At 33.8% G+C, this 20331-nt stretch overlaps 2 protein-coding genes across 2 annotated transcripts; one reads left to right on the top strand and one right to left on the bottom strand.

Moving 5' to 3' along the window:
* The first annotated feature begins 931 nt into the window (after nt 1-931).
* On the top strand, nt 932-4137 carry LOC145589791 (B3 domain-containing protein At3g19184-like). The gene is made up of 7 exons (XM_081646477.1): nt 932-1270; nt 1357-1452; nt 1558-1589; nt 1767-1935; nt 2573-2780; nt 3208-3303; nt 4099-4137. Exons 1-5 carry the CDS (start codon nt 1130-1132, stop codon nt 2762-2764), a joined length of 630 nt encoding a protein of 209 aa, XP_081502603.1. The 5' UTR covers nt 932-1129; the 3' UTR covers nt 2765-2780; nt 3208-3303; nt 4099-4137.
* A 148-nt stretch (nt 4138-4285) lies between these two features.
* Nucleotides 4286-19404, bottom strand: LOC145589790 (uncharacterized). The gene is made up of 18 exons (XM_081646476.1): nt 19215-19404; nt 17973-18146; nt 17636-17817; nt 16409-16514; nt 14985-15061; nt 13174-13261; nt 12869-13058; nt 12393-12519; nt 11172-11252; nt 9742-9843; nt 9545-9640; nt 9339-9413; nt 8754-8873; nt 7730-7858; nt 6201-6278; nt 5921-6007; nt 5559-5645; nt 4286-5102 (listed from the first exon to the last, which is right to left on the bottom strand). The coding sequence occupies exons 1-18, from the start codon at nt 19267-19269 to the stop codon at nt 5052-5054; spliced, it is 1905 nt and encodes a 634-aa protein (XP_081502602.1). The 5' UTR covers nt 19270-19404; the 3' UTR covers nt 4286-5051.
* Between the last annotated feature and the right edge of the window lie 927 nt (nt 19405-20331).

Genomic DNA, 20331 nt, shown 5'->3' with positions numbered 1-20331 from the left:
TATGAAGGGAAAAATATGAGGACTTGCAGTTGGTAACGGAGAGGGAGAAGGGGGTTGAGGTTTTGATGGAGGAGAGAGAATTTGAAGGTTTGTTAATGGTGGAAATGTTTAGTTTTGAGGAGAGATAAAGATACGGGATGAAAGTAGAGCCATTGGGTTAACTTTTGCATTTTGTGTTTATTTTTTTTATTTTGATACTCTGTTTTTGTGAAAAAAAGGGTCACTTTTGTGTAAAAAAAGGGTTACTTTTGTAAAAAAAAAGGTCACTTTTGTGAAAATAGGGGTCACTTTTGTAATAAAAAGGGTCACTTTTGTAAAGAAAAAGGGTCACTTTTATAAAGAAAAAGGGTCACTTTTCGCAAAAATGTTCGATGTACAATAAAATTATTGTAAACCGGGGGCATGCAAAAGGAGTTGAAATAATAAAGCCACTTTGAGAAAATTTCATGTAAAGGATGATTAATTTTTCTTCCATAGCCTAACAATTTTCCTATCACACATTCACACACTCTTAATCGAACTCATTTGTACTCTACTACGAGCGTATTTATGTTCCATAAGGGAATTAATTGCATGGTTTGGGTCTTTTCATATTGAACAAAAGAACCGAATTGAGCGACGCTATGCCTTTAAACCCTAAGCGTTTGTAATAATTCTTTTTTCCCCTTCGTATCAGATTCATGTTTTTATCCTATGAAAAAACGACGACTACCGGTTTACCGCCATGGAAACTTGGGCAAAAGGGGTGATAATTTCTTGAAGACCAACTTAGGAAACTTGTGACTAAATGTGAGCCAAAATTGCTAATAAGCCTAAATGGACCATATAACCCACAACCCAAATGGCTAATAAGCCTACTTTTTATCCAAACACCATAATAAAATAATACAGTAATAAAAAAGGAAGATTCAAATTCAAAAAATGTAAGAAAGAGGCGCTCAAAAAGACACAAAATGCCTTAAAATAGAAAGTTTACTCCAATTAAATACAGAAATTGTCACAATTTGAGAATTAGAAAGTCACTCCAAAAGTTCCATCAATTTCTGAAGGAAGAACTCATCAATCAGAAAGGCCTTTCCCTTTCTCTTTCCCTTTCGCTTTCGGTTTCGGGTTCGCGTTCGGATTGAAAATGGTGACAACAACAGCAAGCTATGAAGACAAAAGGAAGCAGAGATTGGAGGAAAACAAGAAGAGAATGGAGCAACTTAATCTCCATAAACTTGCTCAAGCTCTTAAACCTTCTCCCAGAAAAACCCATCATTCTTCCCCTGTAATTTAATCATTTAATTAATAAAGTTTATACCTTTTTTTTAGTATTTCATTTTTCAATTCTCATGTAATCACTCTATGATTCAGGCCAAGAAGGTGAAGGCAAGATCAACCGATTTCGGTGTCTCGTCTGTTCGTCGTTCGTCTCGAACGGCTGATAAACCTCCTCCCAATTACAAAGAGGTTTTATTTTCAATTTGTTTACAATGTACAATTTAGAATACCCTTTGATTTATTTCTAAAAACCCTATTTACATTCTTTCATTTTAATTGTTTTTGTCTTTACAGTATGCAATCGAGCCTATGTCGGAAGGTAGAAGGTGAGTTTAGTTCATCTCTACTTTCTCCACTTTTCGGGTTTTTATTTTGGCGTAGAGAAAGCCACAAAGAGCAAATGATATAAACGAGATTTGATATTAGATGTTGTGTATCATCTAGCACTTTAATGAACTAAACTAGTTCTTTCTATTTTTTGATGGATGCTAAATTGCTGCTAGGATATACAAGTACAAGAGAAGGGATATTCTGAATCGAGTTTACGCCTCGGATAAAGATAGGGTTTACGCTATTGAGAGAGCTGAAGAACTTGAACAACAATTAGGCTCGGAATTTCCTGCCTTTATCAAACCAATGCTTCAATCTCATGTTACTGGAGGGTTTTGGTTGGTCAGTTTTTAAACCCTTTCAAGAAAAATGTTATACATAACCCTTAGGGCTACATATAAGCATTAAATTTACACTTGAAAATCGTAAAAAGTTAAGAAATCATCAAAATATAAACACTAATAACACTGATTTACGTGTGTTTTTGTCATGAATTCCTAATTTTATACAATTTCCAAGAGTATAATTAATGCTTATATATAGCCTTTAGGGCTACATATAACATTACCCAAATATTGGTTCACAACCCCTAAAAGAATTACTAGGTGTTTTGAGGAATTGGAATTGATGAAGAAAAGTCTAAATTTACACGGGTTGAAATGTTAATGTTATGCCACATAGAATATACAACGGTTGCATTGGATATGTTTTTTGATGATAAAGTAATAAAGTTATCTACTTTTTGCTCGAATTATTAGTTGTAAGATTGTCACTTATACACTAAGGTCTAATTTTTTTAGCTAAATTTTGAATGTCACGTTTAGCTTAAGAAAAATGTGAAAAACAAGCACTTTTTAGATTCAGAAAAATAGCTCTACTAAAATAGACAACCAACTTTTCTATGCCCTTGAACAACTTCGGTTCAAGAAGAAATCTTGGGAAATCTCACATACTTAAGTAAATCTCTATTGCCATACAGAGTTTTCCTATCCCATTTTGCAAGGTCCATCTTCCAGACGAGGACGAGATGGTCACTTTAATTGATGAAGATGGTGATGAATGGAAGGCCAAGTACCTTGCTAGGAAGAATGGACTTAGTGGTGGATGGAGAGGATTTTCTATTGATCATGAATTGGTTGATGGAGATGCCCTTGTTTTTCCAGCTCATTGAACCAACTACCTTTAAGGTAACCTCAGTCTCTTTCTGCTCTTGTTACTACTACTGTACAACAGTCTGAATTTCACTGCCTAACATAACACCTGAATCATGTCGTAACCAAGTAAACAATTTCATACAGATGTAGTATACTACTTTGTATACCACACTACACACTTATATGAGAGACAACGCCTTTTAATTCAATAGCATTTAAGTACAATTACCAAATCATATTAGTATAGAAGTATAGATATAGATGATGATCAGAATTTCGTAAGGGTTGAGAAGTTTCATCTGTTTGGTCTATGGATAAGCTCGGTTTGATTGTCTATTTCTTGAGGTTTTTTAGCCCATGTTTGGTCTTTCTACTTATAGAACTACATAATAATGAACCAGTTTTGCTTTGATTGTTAAAATATTTATCGTAACACTAGTAACTTCACTTATTTTCTTAGGTCTACATCATTCGGGTGAATTCCACTGAAGAAGAAGACGAAGAGCAGGAATAGTGAGGGGAAAGAAAGGCTTCCAAAAAAAAAAAAAAAGAGCAGGTAATTCTTACTCTGATGATTGAGAACAATTGCTTCATTAAAAAAAAAAATCCCCAGAATGAATTTTATTCCAGATCCTGTCTGGTGGATTACTTGAGGCCGTTCTGGCTTCTATTTTGATGGCTCCTTATGTGGTTACAACCTAAGAATGTGAGCATTAGGACCAGTCGACCAGATTGATTGTTATGGTAAAAATGATAATAATTCATTAGGAGACCCTCCTTACGTGGCTACAACCTAAGAATGTAAAATCATACTACCACCGTTTTATATTATTTGCAATGATTAGACATTTTTCCTCTCTATTTTATGTCAAATAGTTGCAAATGATATACTCCCTCTGTATTTAAATACTTGCTCCATTTCTATTTTTTGCACTATTCATTTGTCCTACTTTGACTAATGTTTATCATTTATGCATAAGAAAAAATATAGTCTTGTGGGTACTTGTTAGAATCATCTCAATTAATAGAATATTAATTTTCAATTGTTAGAATTTATACTTATTGATAATTAAAGATATTAGTGATTAAAGTTTAGTATCGGCATGCGTGTCCAAGAGAAATGGAGCAAGTATTTAAAAACGGAGGGAGTAAAACGTAAGTAGTACTACATTAAAATATATAGTACAATATTACAATACTTGATTACACTGTAACTTGAAAGAAAGGAGCTAAATGACCAACATTAGGGGATTAGCCTGCTAATAAATTTGTATTGAGGATATGCCTATTTCCTCCATACAAATTGCTTCTAGGCCATTTTGTTGTCTCTAAAGTTTCGTCATTTTGGCAGGTAAATGTTGCTGATGATGCTGAGGCTACTTCCAGGTTCATTTTGCTGAAAACAATGGCCATAGGCTCATTACTTCTTTGCGTTTGAAGACTATCTATCTTCCATTTTGACTTCGGATACGCTATGGCTCGTGTATGCAGTTGACTGAATGAAGAAATATATTTTGACTGTAGAAGAACCCAAGTAATTATATAATGTGAATATGGTACCTTTTAAACATATACAAGCTTATAGTTTGTGAGTACATGCAGGTTCGTGCTAGGCATAAACCCTAGCTATTTCAAGCTTATAGTTTTAGCATTTGATTTACCACTATGATAGCTTAAAAAAAATGTCAAACTCCTATAATATGAAATCATATTATTCTAGAAACTATATTACAAAGTTAAGAGATTATAGTAAAGAGAGAAATTATGTAGGCAATATATTACTATTTTTGACAACAAAAATAAGGACATTACATGGAATTAGAGAAAACAATTATACTTGTACAACAATTAATTGCAATTTGATGTGGTTGACTTCATCTTGAACATCCTTTATAATTGAGGATTGTTGAAAGCCCATCACATCTTTCTGATGTCAGTTAAAGTATAGTGTAGAGAGAGATCACCTATACCAATCCTTTTTAGAAGAGACACAATTGAAGCCGTGTCAATCCAATACCCTTGCCCTTGTGGCCTAGAAGCATTTTGGCTTGTATTTTATGTCAAACAGTCAGGTCTCATACACAGATAAGGCCACAACTAGGTAAGGGTAGGCAGGCAGTAACAGAACAGTCTTCCCAAGTAAATCTGTGTGTCATACTCATACACCATCTCCTGTCTTCCTCGTTAAACTCCATGAGAGCACACTAATGTTTTCAAATACGAAAAACTATACACCAATATTCAAGAGCAACATACAATAAAACTGTGTAATGCGCCACACATTGTGAATGAGGCTACCAATTCTCACATTTTTGAAATAGCTTTACTGAAGGTTGGATCAATACAAACCACCACCTAAAATTTCAAAACCAGACACAAATTCAGCTACAGGGCTTTAAGGGAGCAAACAATACTAAACACAGAAACAGTACATGACTACCGTATGCCAAGGTTTTACTTTCAATTATGAGGTTTCATAATAATGATTAATGATATATTTGTATATATATGAGGTTTCCAGATATAATATTAATGATATACTTGTATATGAAGTATACAGCAAAATACCTACACCTGCCCTGCTGGCACCTAAGAATTATTGACATACAATACAACTCTTCAGCCACAAAGGATGACCAAATTTGTCTGAGATGACCAAGAGGACATTCATATGTGAACTACTTGTTTGGATTAAATTACCTCAATTAGAAAGAAAAACATGAAGGTATTGGTTGATAACGCCAAACACAAAGGAACAATGGTGAGGGTCCCTAAACTAAATAAAACAAGAGAGAATGAGAAGGTGCACACCTTGCCAATGCTTTTACCAGAATGGAGATATTCAACAGCATCCGCAACGGATTGAAGTCCCACAAACCTTCTTGGATCCATGTTAACCTGCATCAATATAACAATCCATAAGGCATCTTATGCATCTTGAAATAAGATTCAATATCTACACTACTGTGAGAAATCTAGATAAAGACAGCGTATGAAATTATAGATGACCAGTGACCACTATTCTAAAATTGACTGGATAAGGAGATAAAACGTAAAATGTACTGTTAAGAAAAGTAAATCTAAAATATAGCGGAGAAGATTGTTTCTGGACACATAAATTGCAAAGAGAGAGAGTAAAAAAAAAACCCTTGCAAGCTTTGTGACAGATATACCTCAAGTTTTCCTGAGGAGTAAAGGTTAAATAATTTGTCCAGATGTTGTTGCCACAGTCGACTATATTGCACGAGGAAGAAACCGGCCTAAAAGAAAGGTGAAGAAAAAATTACAATTACTTGATATAACAAGTAATCATGTCAAAAGTTTGATTCAATCATAAAAGCAGAGTAACCACATATGCATACTGGTGAAAAGAAAAGAACAAACAAAGATAACTTTCCAAGATTTAAAAACAACCAAAAAAAAAAAAACAATCAAAAACAAAAGCAGACGTACCACAGTTTGACTTTTTGCTAAAAGCTTCTCGCACAGTCCTGGATAATTTGAAGGCTTCCATCCATGCTCTCCTTGATACTAAACAAAGCATGACAGTTTAACATCAGCTTGTGTATCTATCACATCAAATTTGACAGCAATTAAGTTCAGCAAGCACATGCAAAACATGGATTCTGGATCTAAGTCTCAGTAATAAAGAATTGCTAATTTGCTATATTATAGGTCTAGGCTGCTTCACACTTATTTTCTTCCATCTATGCAAATTATTTCATTTGCCTTGAAAGAATCTATTTGCTCTTCTTGGGTCAGGGCCATTAGCTTGGGCTAGGTGATGAACGTAAGTGTTCTTTTACTTCCTATTTCACATTATCAAATTACTAACTATCCCTGGCACTGAAGATTCAGGTGAATTTTCTAATGGTTAAGACTTATAGAAATCAATCTAAATCAGCCTGGGATATTAGTGATTAGTTGGTCTTGTATGGACCCGGTCTACAATAAATTATTGTAGACCAAAAATTTGATACTTTCAAACAATATATTCACATTCTGGATGATATAATCACTTTTTTAGATGATATAATTATCTTTTTGTGAGTCATATTTTGAATTATATAATCTCATATTAAAATATTTAATGAGATTATATAATTATCTTTAGGATGATAAAATTTAAAAATCATGTTTTGAATGATGTAATTTACTATTTGATACTTTTCATAATGATAAATTCATTTTTTAGTTATACATTTACATAACAGTTTCAAAATGATTTAATCACTTTTGTAGTAATATAATCACATCTTGTATGATATAATCACATTCGTATGGTATACAAGAAGGTTGGGTCTACAATAAGTTAAGGTTGGGTCTACAATAAGTTATTGTAGACCGGGTCACTTATTTGGAGATTTTCATCATGTTGACAAGTCTCTTTTGATTGGGAGGATAGACTAATGTTAACTGTCCCCTTGAACCCCAGAAAATGGAGGATTTTAGATCATTATCCTAAACAAAGTGATCAGAAAATGGAGGATTTTAGACCATTATCTTAAACAAAGTGATCACTAAGTAGCTGCATTGTGTTGCTTATGCATAATTTTTTCCAAAGAGAGATTCATCCAAGATAATATTCTGTGAGATTTTTAATTATATATATATATATATATATATATATATATATATATTTTTTTTTTTTTTTTTTTTTTTTTTTTTTTGCTAAAACCACCCTTAATTGAGACCTATATTCTCAAAAATTATGGCAGAATATAATTCTAAAAGAAGTCACGTGAAGAAAAATAAGAAAGAGCTGCACAAAATTAAAGAGGTTCAACATTTACAATTATCACTCCCTCCATTCTGTAATGTCTGTTTAACTTAATTGTCACTTAAAATGTCAACAAACTATTACTATAAGGGTTTTAAATTGTCAAATACATTGCAAGCATGAAGCATCCAATAGCAAAGTGGCAAATGGGAAACAAAATACTGTATAGAATTTGAAGCAAGCCTTTCAAGTGAAAGCATACCTGAGATATCATTCCAATTACCACAAGCCGACCGTAAATTGCTAGGGCATTTAAGCACATATCAAACATTTCACCACCAACGGACTCATAAATAATATCAATTCCTTTGGGAAATTCCTTTTTCAAAACCTGCGATAAGGAACATTTTCCCTTCATGATAAACACAAAGCACCACAGGATAAACTAAGCAGTCCTATTTAAAGCACCATATCTTGACTTATGAGTTACAAGAAAAATACATAAATTAGGGTGTGTTGGAGGGAGGATCTTATGCACACTGACAAGTCATTGATATATTTTGCAGCCAAACTTTATGACAAAAAATTATATCCAGCACCGAAGGAATATGCTGTAGATTTTACTAATATATTAGGCCACGTATTTAAATTAACATATACTTCTATGTGAATGCATAAAACCTTTGCTGGTTTAAATTAAGTTCATTACTAATTTAAGAGAGATTTTACATTTATGAATGCACAGAAAGTTGGAATTCATCAGCTTGGGAAATTGAAAAACATAGATAAATAATTACAAGAGAAGGAAAAATATGGAAAGGAAGAAACAAAATGGAAAGAAGCAGTACAGATAAGTTTCATATAATATAAGCTAATTACATGGGGGTGTCGTGCATGGCCTGTTGCACAGATAAGTTTCACGCAGCATACATGCAAAATAAACTCTTCTTTACATCGGAATTCAATAGTATGGATACACTTAACGTTTTAACAGTGGCATATCAGGTCTGATGCACTGTCATACCAGATGTCACTTATATGATTTTCAAGCACATATTAACAAAGCACGTGCAGAATGTCAAGTTAAAAATCCATTGCGGAACTGTCAGAAAGATGTCATCCACAACCCATTAGTACATGCTTGCATTGAATCCATATGCAAACAGTTAATAATTAAACTCATGAAAAGAAACATAGAAAGAGATTGAGGAAATGATATCTATAAGCAAATTATATGCTTGAATCCATATGCATACATTCAGAGGAAAAAAAAAACTAGAACTTACTGTTTTTATGTCTTCTTCTTTATAATTTATTACTCGATCAACTCCAAGTTTTTTCAAAAGCATGGCCTTATCAGAACCTCCGCAAGTCGCAATAACTTTGTTTCCAGCCAATTTCGCCAGCTGCATTACATAGTTGACGGTGATAAAATATCAATCTCCAAATGAAATTTTAAAATAATTAATATTCAATATTTTGAAGCTTTGATCACCAAAGAACAATGCAAACATCAATAAAATAATAGACTTGAAATAAATGCTAACTTTACTCCTCCTGTCTACATTAATTATACTGCAAAACATCTTCATAATTTTGCAATCTCGTTATTCTCAAACAGCATCAAATAGCTGATCAAATATTTGAAAACATATAATTTGCATAGATTGGAAAGCAAATGAAAGGCAAGAAAATTGTCCATCCAGGATTCCAGGCAAAAAAGAAAAGGGGATTTTTCATCATGAACTTCATACTGATCTACTTAGATATCCAGGAAATTACTGGATCAATCAAAATTGGCAATAGAAAGAGTCTGCAAAATTACAACTCTGAAGACCTGAAAAAAAATAATAAAAAAATAAAAAAATTACCTGCGCCGCAAACTGTCCTGTTCCCCCTGCAGCAGCAGTAACCAGAACTGTTTTTCCTGAACCCATTTGTGCTGCCTATAATTTCACTAAAAGAATTACAAAGAGTGACATTGCACAACAAAATGCAAATTCTATATCAAAGGACTATATTCCATTTAAAGATGATGGATAACAGTTTAGAAAAAAGATAAAAATTGAATGTTAACCTTCTCCAGAGCAATTGAAGCAGTAAGTCCAGAAGTAAGCATAGCCACAACTTCTGGATCAGGACTAGACACAGGAAGTATAAATTTGGAAGGAACCTACATCATAGAAGAGACCACAGCAATAAAATAAGCAAGCTACTGAAAAGTAGTATGAAGGAAATTTTCAGGGGGAAAAAAACACTAATACAGCAGCATACAATCATGAATTCAGCATAACTTCCAAAAGTCATCACTGCAGCAGCAGTGCCTATTTTCAAGGCACCCACGGAGTCACCAACTGCAGCAATTATACCGACAGCCTGCATAATATCAATTGAATTTATTATTACTTAGTCTCACAGATAACCTGACGAATATGTAGCGCAACAGCATAAACAAGAGCTAATCTCATAGATTCACTCTCTTATAATGTGTTTGGATGAGGGAGGGAGGGGAGGGGCGGGGCGGGGGGGGGGGGGGGGGGGGGTGGGGGTGGGGAATGGAGGGAAAGTGAGATCAGTTATGTTACATGGAAATTAAATAGGTAAGGGGAAAGGAATAAGATTGAAGGGATCCATCTTCCTTCCCCTTTCAATAAACCATTTTCTACTACTGAAAGTATTAGGAAATATGGAAGCTAATCCATTCCCCTTCCCTTTCTTTTCTTCCCCTTCTCTCCATGATTACTAATGAAATTCACTGTGTAAAACAAGTCAGAACAACTAACTAAATTATTGTGGCTTAACAGTGAGAGTAAATTCACAGAAAAAAGTTCATTAAAAACTATTTAAAGTTTAGGACTGCTATTTTTAGAGCAAGAAATAATTGCATTTCCTTGTCTTTTTCAAGTTGCATAAGTGATCATTTCGCTGATTACTAGGAGATCAATTCGAAGAACTACAATTGACCTAAGTCCCTAGCTAATAACAAATGGAGTAACTCATTCACTTCTCATTTATAAGGTCATCTTTTCTTCATAGCTGGGCGTATTATGAGTGAATCCAATAAGAAAATAGGAGGGAAAGTTAAAAATCCTCTTTCAAACGTTCAACACTACTAAAAAAATATTAAAATTTTAACCAGCAATAGAGTTGAACCATAATCAAATCTAAAGTCAAACACAGATTATGACCATTATGTTTAATTCTAAACATTATTAAAATCCAAATTTGAGAGTCACCTTGTATAACAATTAGTCCATAAGAAACAAGGTAGGTGGCTCCTGTAGGTCAGAAATGTGAGGCAAGGGTTTAGACAATAAGAAAAGTATATAGATGGTGTTCAATGTGAGAACATATATAGGAGGAGAAGATTTAGGCACAAAGAGAAGAAATATTACATGATTAATCATAATTCATCCCATTTAAAGCATACTAAAGACCTGATAGGCTGACCATGGACATATTTTCTTCAGCAATAAGAGCCCACTTATTTACCAATAAGAGCTAGGTGTCATCTTGTATTATTTGTTTGGTGTACCAGCAGAGGGGGGAAGGGAAAAGGAGGGGGGGTGGGGAGAGCAGGCAAGCAAGGGGCGGAAATACAAGCACTACAAGGTGTCCCAGTAGACAACATTATGTCAGATTGATTATATATATTTTAAGCAAATGAAAAGGTGTTTCAACTAAATTCAAGCGTTATTACACACCTCAAAACCAGCATCGAAGGGGAGGTTCCCAGCAAGATCCCGATTGTTGCCACTAAAATAGCGGCCTGAACTGAAATTCACCTATTCATATCATGCTAGTATTAGAAACACAGCAATGTAGGAAAGAATCCAACTATTCAACGAGCATATTGTTCATAAATTCCCATTGATGATACAATAATACACTTTTCACTGTACTAAATTCAATTTAATTAAGGCTGACAACCTCCGTAAAACAACAAAAAAAAAGACATAAAAAAGCTAATAAAATCTATAATAACATCATGTGTGTGTGTATGTGTGTGTGTGTGTGTGTGAGAGAGAGAGAGAGAGAGAGAGAGAGAGTGAAGATTGTATATACATGTCAGCTGAAACAAGTATAAGCCAACCTTCTTTCTTTGATATTCAGCTCGTGGGGGAAAAAGTAAAGATTTGAGGACAAGTTGCCTTAAGCAGGAAACCAAATCAAAAATTAAAATGACTTTTGAAAGCTTCAGCTACTAGAACCTAACCCATAATGATGCTAAGAAAGTTACTTTATACCGACAACAAATCATAGAAAAGGGCCAAAACAAAAGCTTAGTCATAGAAAGGCATCTAAAGCTCATTAAACACATTAGTCTTCCAGGTGCCAAAACCTTACAATTCACCATTCAGAAGTATCCCTCACCCAACAACCCCAAAGGAAGTATTTTACCAGCAGTCTTGTTTTCCTGAAGAACAACAACCATTCATCAAGTACTCTTCAAACACTTTTCACAAAGTTGATCAAGCCAACATTACAAACTTTTGAGGACAATTTAGTTCCTACCCCCTTAACAAATAGCAGTAACTATCTGATCGCAAACATTTATAATTACTCTAATTTTACTATGTGCACCCATTGTTGCTCCCTGAATCAAGGAAATGTCCAGCTCAAAGATGCTACACTGAGTAAAATAGAAAATATATAAATAGGCAAGTACTGAAAAGGAAAGTAAAACAGGAAATGAAGATGAGTCCATAACTTGAATTCCGAAAAAATCCTAGATCTATGAATTTTTTAATACCAAGGGTTCTTGGGAGGAGTGAGAGACAGTCTCTTGCCATTAGTTGCCATGATGATTGGCATTATTCCCAACTCAATGAGTTGTAGACCAAAAAAAAAAAAAAAAAAAAAAAAAAAAAGCAAAGGTGGGTTTCATATGCTTCCACATATGATCTTATAAAAATGAAACTTACATCACTAGCATTAACACCAGCATACAATATTTTCACCAGAACATGGTGTTGTTTGATAGGCAGGCCCAAAGGGGTACGTTGTATCCTCGTAGCAGCACGGAAATTGTGATTTAAGGAGTGAACAACTCTGAAAACAGGAAACATTGAGAAGATTTTAGAGCAATATTTGCCAAGCCAATGAGAAAAAGTGAAATAGCGAAGAAAACAGTAGCTAGGATTTATTAAAGTATCAGATGAGGTTTTAAGAGCACCAATGGGTGTTGGGAGTTAGAAAAGTTAAAACATCTCAGAGATGACCAAATGGCCCCTGCCAAACATTACTACACTAAAACACTGTAGCACAAGTTGATTAATGTCACAAAAAATAGCAGTTACAAGAATTAAATTAAACAGGAGAGAAATAAAAGGAAAAAGTGATACTGATGACCTATGAGACAAATTTAGAACTAACATTAGAGTAATTAGACAATTCTCACATTTTTTCAAAGCTCTGAGGTAATTTGAGCTCCAAAGGATAATTAAGCATTGACTGGCTCTTTAATTTTGAAGAAGAGACTCGGTATTTTGCTTCTTCCTCAGGAGTTGGCCAATATTCAAGCCCTCGACGATTTGTTATCCATAAACAAGATCCAGCTTTAGTCTCATCTGTGATGAGCTCTATAGCACCTAAAAGGTATACAATGAAAACAAGTCAACATGCATACGTACATAACGCACAATGACCAAAAGAGAAAGTTAATATCCAAAGACAAAAAAGGGAGATATGTTAAATAATAACTACCTTTAATTACCAAGTCCATAGGTATGAAGCCACCCAGCAAGGTTAGAAATTTAGCTTCTACGTGGTATCCTATTTCAGTTTCAACAAACTGCAGATAAAAGGCAAATGTAAGAAGCTTTGACTGAATGCAACAAGATGTGCACAGCCCAACCATGTAGAAGCTATAAGTTGTATTGTGTGACCACTCACAAAACACAACAAAACAAACTTGGACTACTTGTGATTTATCCCCATTCCTAGGCGTCCTAGCTTTACTTTTTTCTCTTCCCCCATTCAATGTTTCTATTGATTCCCTTAAATTCTATTAAGATGACATTTATTGACAAATAGATGCAAAATATCTGCAGAATCAAGGATAAGACGTTTGAGCAGCTTAAACTACAATGTCAGATTGTCATGTAGAGTATACCTTAGAATGGTGGTTGCTGTTGTGACCATAAGGTCATTTAGATGCCTTGGAATTTGGTTTAAATTCTATTGGCAAGTCTGCAAATGTATCTTGCGATACTTGAGTTGAAGATAGGTACCTGGACTAATTACTAATCCTTTATTGCTTTAGCAGTAACTGCTGTGGGTTTCCCACAACTATTGGACAGTGGATTTTACATACGGACCAAGCATGTTATTTAAATAGAGGATTTGGTTATTATTTACACCGACTAAGAAAATTAGTTATTGATAAGAAAATTACCATTTTATTAACATAATACGTAGTAGAATAATAAAGGAGGACGAGTTATCCTCAAAAATAGAAACTCTTAAAGATACATATTAGCCCGATTCCTTTTATACTAGTAGACAACAATTTAGAAAAACACTTAAAGAAGCTAGAGAACTTAATTCATCCCAAAGAAAATGTCATGGGATGGTAACATCCTTACAAGTTAACAAATTTCTTTCTAGCCAATCACACCACAAAATTGCCATCACTGCATTTTGCCAAATCAACTTCTTCTCCTTCACCCACCAAAATCCACAAATTAATCTTTACCAATCCCAAATGCTATGTTAATAAAATTATAACTCTTCATTTGACCTTATCCTTGACACTCTCCAGAAGGGAAGGAGCCGTAAGACACTTCGACCTATCAATTTAGACCCAAATCATGGAAAATTACCACAAAGGCACAAAATAGTCGAATTGGACACACATTCCAGCATAACCTGTTTTTCGTCTATACATAAAGCAACGACCTAACTTGTAAATTGGATGGTGCTGAATAACCTTGTAGGTTTAGTTTAAGCTGAGACCCCCAATTCAGGAGTGAATTCAAAGTTAACAGTTATATCTCTCCTTCATTGGAGAGTTCCCTAATAAATCTCTTTAAACCTATCCACCATTAAATCAGATTTCAAGTTTCTAAATTCGAATTTCAGAACACAAATAGAGTTGCATAAATTTCCAGACCTAATTTTCTCACCAAGATTATTGAATTTCTGTAAAACTTTACTCAAAGGTCACCTACATCTTAATTAATATCCCTCTCCGACTAAGGTTCAACTTAAATCCTCTTCTCATTCAAGGAGGATCTTTGAGATTTTAAGTCCTCTCATTTAAAGAGGATCGTTGAGCTTTTATATTAGAGAAGCTCAACTCCATTTTTAAAAAGCATTAACTCCTCCTCCCCCCCCCCCCCCCCCCCCCCTCACAAATTAGAAAATATAAATATACAAGGCCTTGATGCATATTTTAAAACCCAAATTTGTTGGTATTAAGACCTAAAATTGTAGGCCACAGTAGTTTTCGAAGAAAGCATATAATATAAATATAAAGCATTGTAAAGCATTAGCGTCAAATACAAGCATCTTACTTCTGGGCAGAGTACATTCACACGAATCCCTTGATGCCTGTAAGGACGAAGGGCTCTGGTAAATAGAGCTACACCACCTATTAACATTTAGAAATGAAAATTCGAAGACTTAGTCCTTTAGGTTTGACAAAAACCTTGAAACACTACAATGTAAACAAATAGTTACCAAGATTAGTCGCCCATGGCCATTTACTGCCACCAAAAAAAAAAAAAAAAAAAAAAAAAAAACTGAAGGATGAATTATTGCTTCTCTTTTATGTTTGAATTCAGCTTCAAAGCAAAGTTATATCAATATATTCTTTTGTGCCCTTACATTAAATTTACTTTACGAATTGTGTGTTTGTATTATAGCCTTCAATTTTGGACCATCTTTTACTTTTCCAGACAAGAGGTCGGGGTTCTTCCCACGGACCCCACAAGGCCACAACACCTCGGGAGGCCATTTGGGTGGTTGAAACTATCCACTTTGCCTTTAAACCGTCAATTTAGCCGCTTAGTTACATGCCTCTCATAATAAACTCAAGGTCACCATGCGCCTTTATGTGATTGACTATATGGTTCCAAACAACATTATGACCAGGACCCAAAATTTCCGAAGCGGTCAAAAAACGTGGATTATAACCTTTAGTTTTGGATAATTTTTTTACTTTTTCAGACAAGAAACAAGTCGAGGTCCTTTCCATGGACCCCACATCATTTTGGGAGGCCATTTGGGTGGATGGAACCGTCCAGGCGTCCATTATGCCTTTAAAGTGTTAATGCATCATTTCATTGACTAAGGCCACCACAACCCTTTATCATTTCATTTTATTAAAAAAATAATAATTCTGCAATACAGGCTACACAACATCTTTGAACCCTCTATATCCTATATACAATAGCCAAGTTAACATTATGGATCACCATTATATTAATGTAATTTTAAGACTATTGTACAACATAGATGCATCTTACAATAAAATTTAACCAAATTATTAATGTGTATAAAATATAAAAAACAAAATTGACTTACATTTTGGATAAGAGAGGGTATACCTTTTGTTTTAAATTTAATTCATCACAATGAAAGTCGTTTGCCAAAGGAGGCAAGTATTGCTGTCCAGAACGAAAAAGCAGCAGCCAAAATAATTTAAAAAATTTGCAAAGCATGACTGCACAGTTATTTTTTCTTCCAAAGAGCCCCCTTATTCCAAATTACAAAATAAATATTTAACTCCTGAACGCAATTAATAGCCAAATCCATGAAATGCCCTTTCACACGTGGAAATTCCTAAGTTGCATCTTTGAAAAGCAGGGGAAACAAAAAGAAATAACCAACAACCTGCCTTATTTATAAATAAATGTCACATCCTGGGAGAGATATTCAATAGTTTATGCAGTGGCAGACAGAAGCAATCTTAAACATGAAAAGTTGAAAATCAAACCTTTGGCGGCAGAGTATACTGGATCTCCTACTAATGGATAAAGCCCAGCAGAAGATCCCATATTGATGACCACACCAGTTCTCTTGGAAGCTTGCATAGCTTTGATCTGAACAGAATTTAAATGCATACAAGAACTCAACATATAGTAAGTAAAGAATGAGGGTTTCTGCAAAGAATGACAATAGTTTACATAGATTTTTTTTTTTGTAAAAAAAAAAAAAAAAAAAAAAAAAAAAAAAAAAAAAAAAAAAAAAAAAAGAGTCTAGATTTTTCATGCAAGCCCCAGGAGTCAGGCACCCATCTAATTAGATTATTAGAAACTAGATCACAGGTCAGCAGCAAACACAGGCATTTCATTTACACAGTACCTGACATCTTTGGCAAGTTCCAATAGCAACTTTCAGACATCGTACATCCAACAACGTGTGGATAAGTTAGATTTCCACCAACAATTCAACAAACACAGAATTAAAAAGGATGGGCAGAAATTGTGCATCCTAGATATATCAATAGTACATTCGAAATTCACCAAACAACAAGAACCTAAATTCTGCATGTGAACAGATCTCAAGATTTATTTAATCAGTTAAAGGTTATGAGCTCCAATTATCTTTCCAACTAGAAGATAATGACCTCCCCTAAAAGTTATATTCCAATGTAATTTACCCAATTATCAAATCCCTAGTTGAGCCGTTATACACATTGTCCCAATATGGCGAGTGAGATGCAATCTTCTGCCTTTGGATTCTACAGATTGAACAGGGAGGCTTCTCTTGTATTGTTGTTTCATATTCCTCCATAAACACAAGCAAAATTTTCTTCATTCTCTTTACATTTTAATCTAAATTATTTAGATATCCAAAGTCTAAAGTCCCAAAAAGGAGAAAGGTTTTGTTAGGTCAGCTTCTGTAGAGTGACACAAAACTACTGTAATAAAGGCTATAGCAGTAGAGATTTTTTATTTATTTATTTTTTTTTTAATAAAAAAAAAAAAAAAAAAAAAAATTCTTTTCATCAATAAAACTCAGACTCCTTTACATTGAAAGATTACAAACAATATCAATCTAAATCATGGTTCATAAAGATAACACCCGACAAGAACCCCATAACTTTGTAGGGAAATATAAGCAAAATAGATAATAATAAACATTACCAGCAAGAAGTCATTGAAAGTCATCAATTTAAACCATAAAATCAGCAAAGGATGCATTAAAGATAAAAGCATACCGCTAAAAGAGTACATTGAATAACAGCAGTTAGGTTCACGTTAATAGCATGTTTCCATGTACCAGAGCCATCAGTTTGGTCCTTGTGCAATGGTACTGGAGTGACGATTCCAGCACTATTGATGCAGATATCTAACCCACCATAAGTTGCTAAATGCTTTGCAAAAGCAGAAGACAGCTCTCCTGACCAGAGATAAATATTTTATGGGAATTTATATGAGGAACATTAATGACAATGCATCAGCAAATTATTTGCATCTCACACCACCACAATAGGGGGGCGGCTCAAGATAGTAGAAAGAAGCTTTATAATGGGCAGAGAGAATACTGAAAGTTACCAGTGTTAGTGACATCACATCTTATGAATGTTGCCGATGGAAATTTCAGATTTTTATGAAACTTGGAAAGCTGCTTTTCAATAAGAGCTGTCACTTTTTTACCCTCTTCCTCAGAGTAGTCAACCACTGTGATGAATACACCTCTATCCGCAAGAGCTAAGCACAGAGCCTTACCTAAATGGCAACATCCCAAAGTATTGAAACCAAATTTGTTGAGACTCAAAATAATAGGCCACATTTGAAATTTACAGTTAAAACTTGTTAACTATTACTTTCGCAGACCACATAGTTTTACTACACAAACACGTCTTACTAGATTCATTTCCAAAAAATACTTCACATGAAAATTGAAAACCCTTTTACACTTTTGCTTATAATTGAAGGTAATAATTTAAGAACCCAAACTTGCCAAAGTTTTCCCACAAAAGTTACACAAGGCTTAATAAATTACACTTTTACAACAAGATAATATCAAACCAAGGAACAAATGATGTGATTATGTGAGGCTTTTTTTATGATTACTCAGGTCCTAATTTTAACACTATAAAAACTCATCTTATTAGCACTTTCTAAAGCAAAAACATTGTGCACATTACATATATTCCAAACTTCATCGTTGATCGAATCGTTAAAATTAAAAAGATGACTACCTTGTCCCTAATTAGGCCCCGTTCACTTCACCTTATTTTTTACTAAAGTGAAATTATTTTTGAACTGAAATTAAATCAATTTTACTGAATTGAACTTATTTTTAATAAATATTATTTTTTTAAGGTGAAGTGAACAAGTCCTTAGTTCAAATCATGTTTCCAATTTTTCAATATTGCAACTGTATACTCCATGATCCACCTCACCCCATCCTTCTCGTTTGTTTTCGTCGAATTTAACCAAAAACCCAACAGCTGATTCCCCAAAATTAAACGACCTGATAAATTACAAAGCTATTACTATTAAAATATGAGGAAACACAACAATTCTCAACCTAACCAAAAAATTAACTAAAAATCCTCAAATTCTTCAAATCAAATGAGATTATGAGAACACTCCACTCACCGGATAGCATCAATATATCTAAAATTACTTGATGAAACACGAATAATAAGGTAGAAATCACAATCTACAAAATTTGATGATTATTTCAATTAAGAGGAAAAATGGCTAAAAACTATAAACAAAATTGCAGAATTCAGAATTAAATTGTAATTGTAGAAATCAACAACAAGAAATTTTAAAGATAATTACCGATTCCGGAAGCTCCGCCGGTGATTAGCGCCGAGAGTCCAGGTTTGAGCTCCATTGTTAACCGGCGAAATTGATCGCTTTCTCTCTCCTCCGCAGTTTGCTGGACTTCGCCGTGTACTATTTTGCTTGTTGATAATAACCACGTGTTAAGTCTATCAGTGTATGGTGTCCTGTGATCAACACGGGTTAAACGTGTAACCAAATTAATGAACACGGGGTAGTAATAACGGGTATACAATTTGCTACGTATTGTGTTTTATTGTTTAAGCAAGATTAATAAGGATAAGAATATCTTTCATTGTGGCCAAGGTGGGTTGTTAAGTGATGATGGATCCAATTATTAAAGTGTACATCATTGACTTGGCTATGCACATTATTCCATCCTTTGGTTGCTGCTAAAACACTACTTTCTCTGTCAATAAGGCGGAAGAGAGTAGTGTGTTTTCGATGACCTCTTGCTTGTCATAATATTACACATGTTTTTTGTATTTTCTCTATTTGTATGAGATGCGGAACGTATCACTTATATATAAATTAAAATTTTAATTTAGATGCAGTACTTTTCATTTAGTTAACAAATTATTTATGTATCATCCTTATTTTTTCTCTCTCTATCTCTTTCAACTCTATGAATTGCTTAGAATTTCGCAAGTACAAAAGTAATACACCCAAAAAAACGAAGAAAATATTAACTTTAATTAGTTCTGGAAAAAAAATAATTAAAAACAAACACTATATTATAACTTTATAAGGATGGCCATGGGGAGTATCATATTAATATTTCCTTTGTATCACAGGAGAAAATCAAAGTTGTAAACTAGAAATGAAAATTATGTGGCAAGTTTTGTTAGTGACATTAAATGGTTAAAAGTTCAGTCTTGAAATTAATCTACATATGCCATTTATCAAACTTTTGTTAGTGACATAAACGCAAACTTTTAACAAAAATTGATTGTATAATAAATATTATACACCCTTAGTAAAAAATTGACTTAACATTATTAAAAATTACCTAAAATAAGTAAATGTTAACCAATACAACAAAAGTTATCTACTCCATATATTTTATCAACAAAGTTACTCAATAAAGTTAATTGAGTGAAAGTATGTAGCTATA

The sequence above is a fragment of the Chenopodium album genome, chromosome 17 (genome assembly GCF_948465745.1).
Source record: "Chenopodium album chromosome 17, dcCheAlbu1.1, whole genome shotgun sequence".
NCBI classification, from domain to species: Eukaryota; Viridiplantae; Streptophyta; class Magnoliopsida; order Caryophyllales; family Amaranthaceae; genus Chenopodium; species Chenopodium album.
The sequence above is the reverse complement of the archived record's forward strand: the minus strand, read 5'-3'. Positions and strand labels throughout refer to the sequence as shown.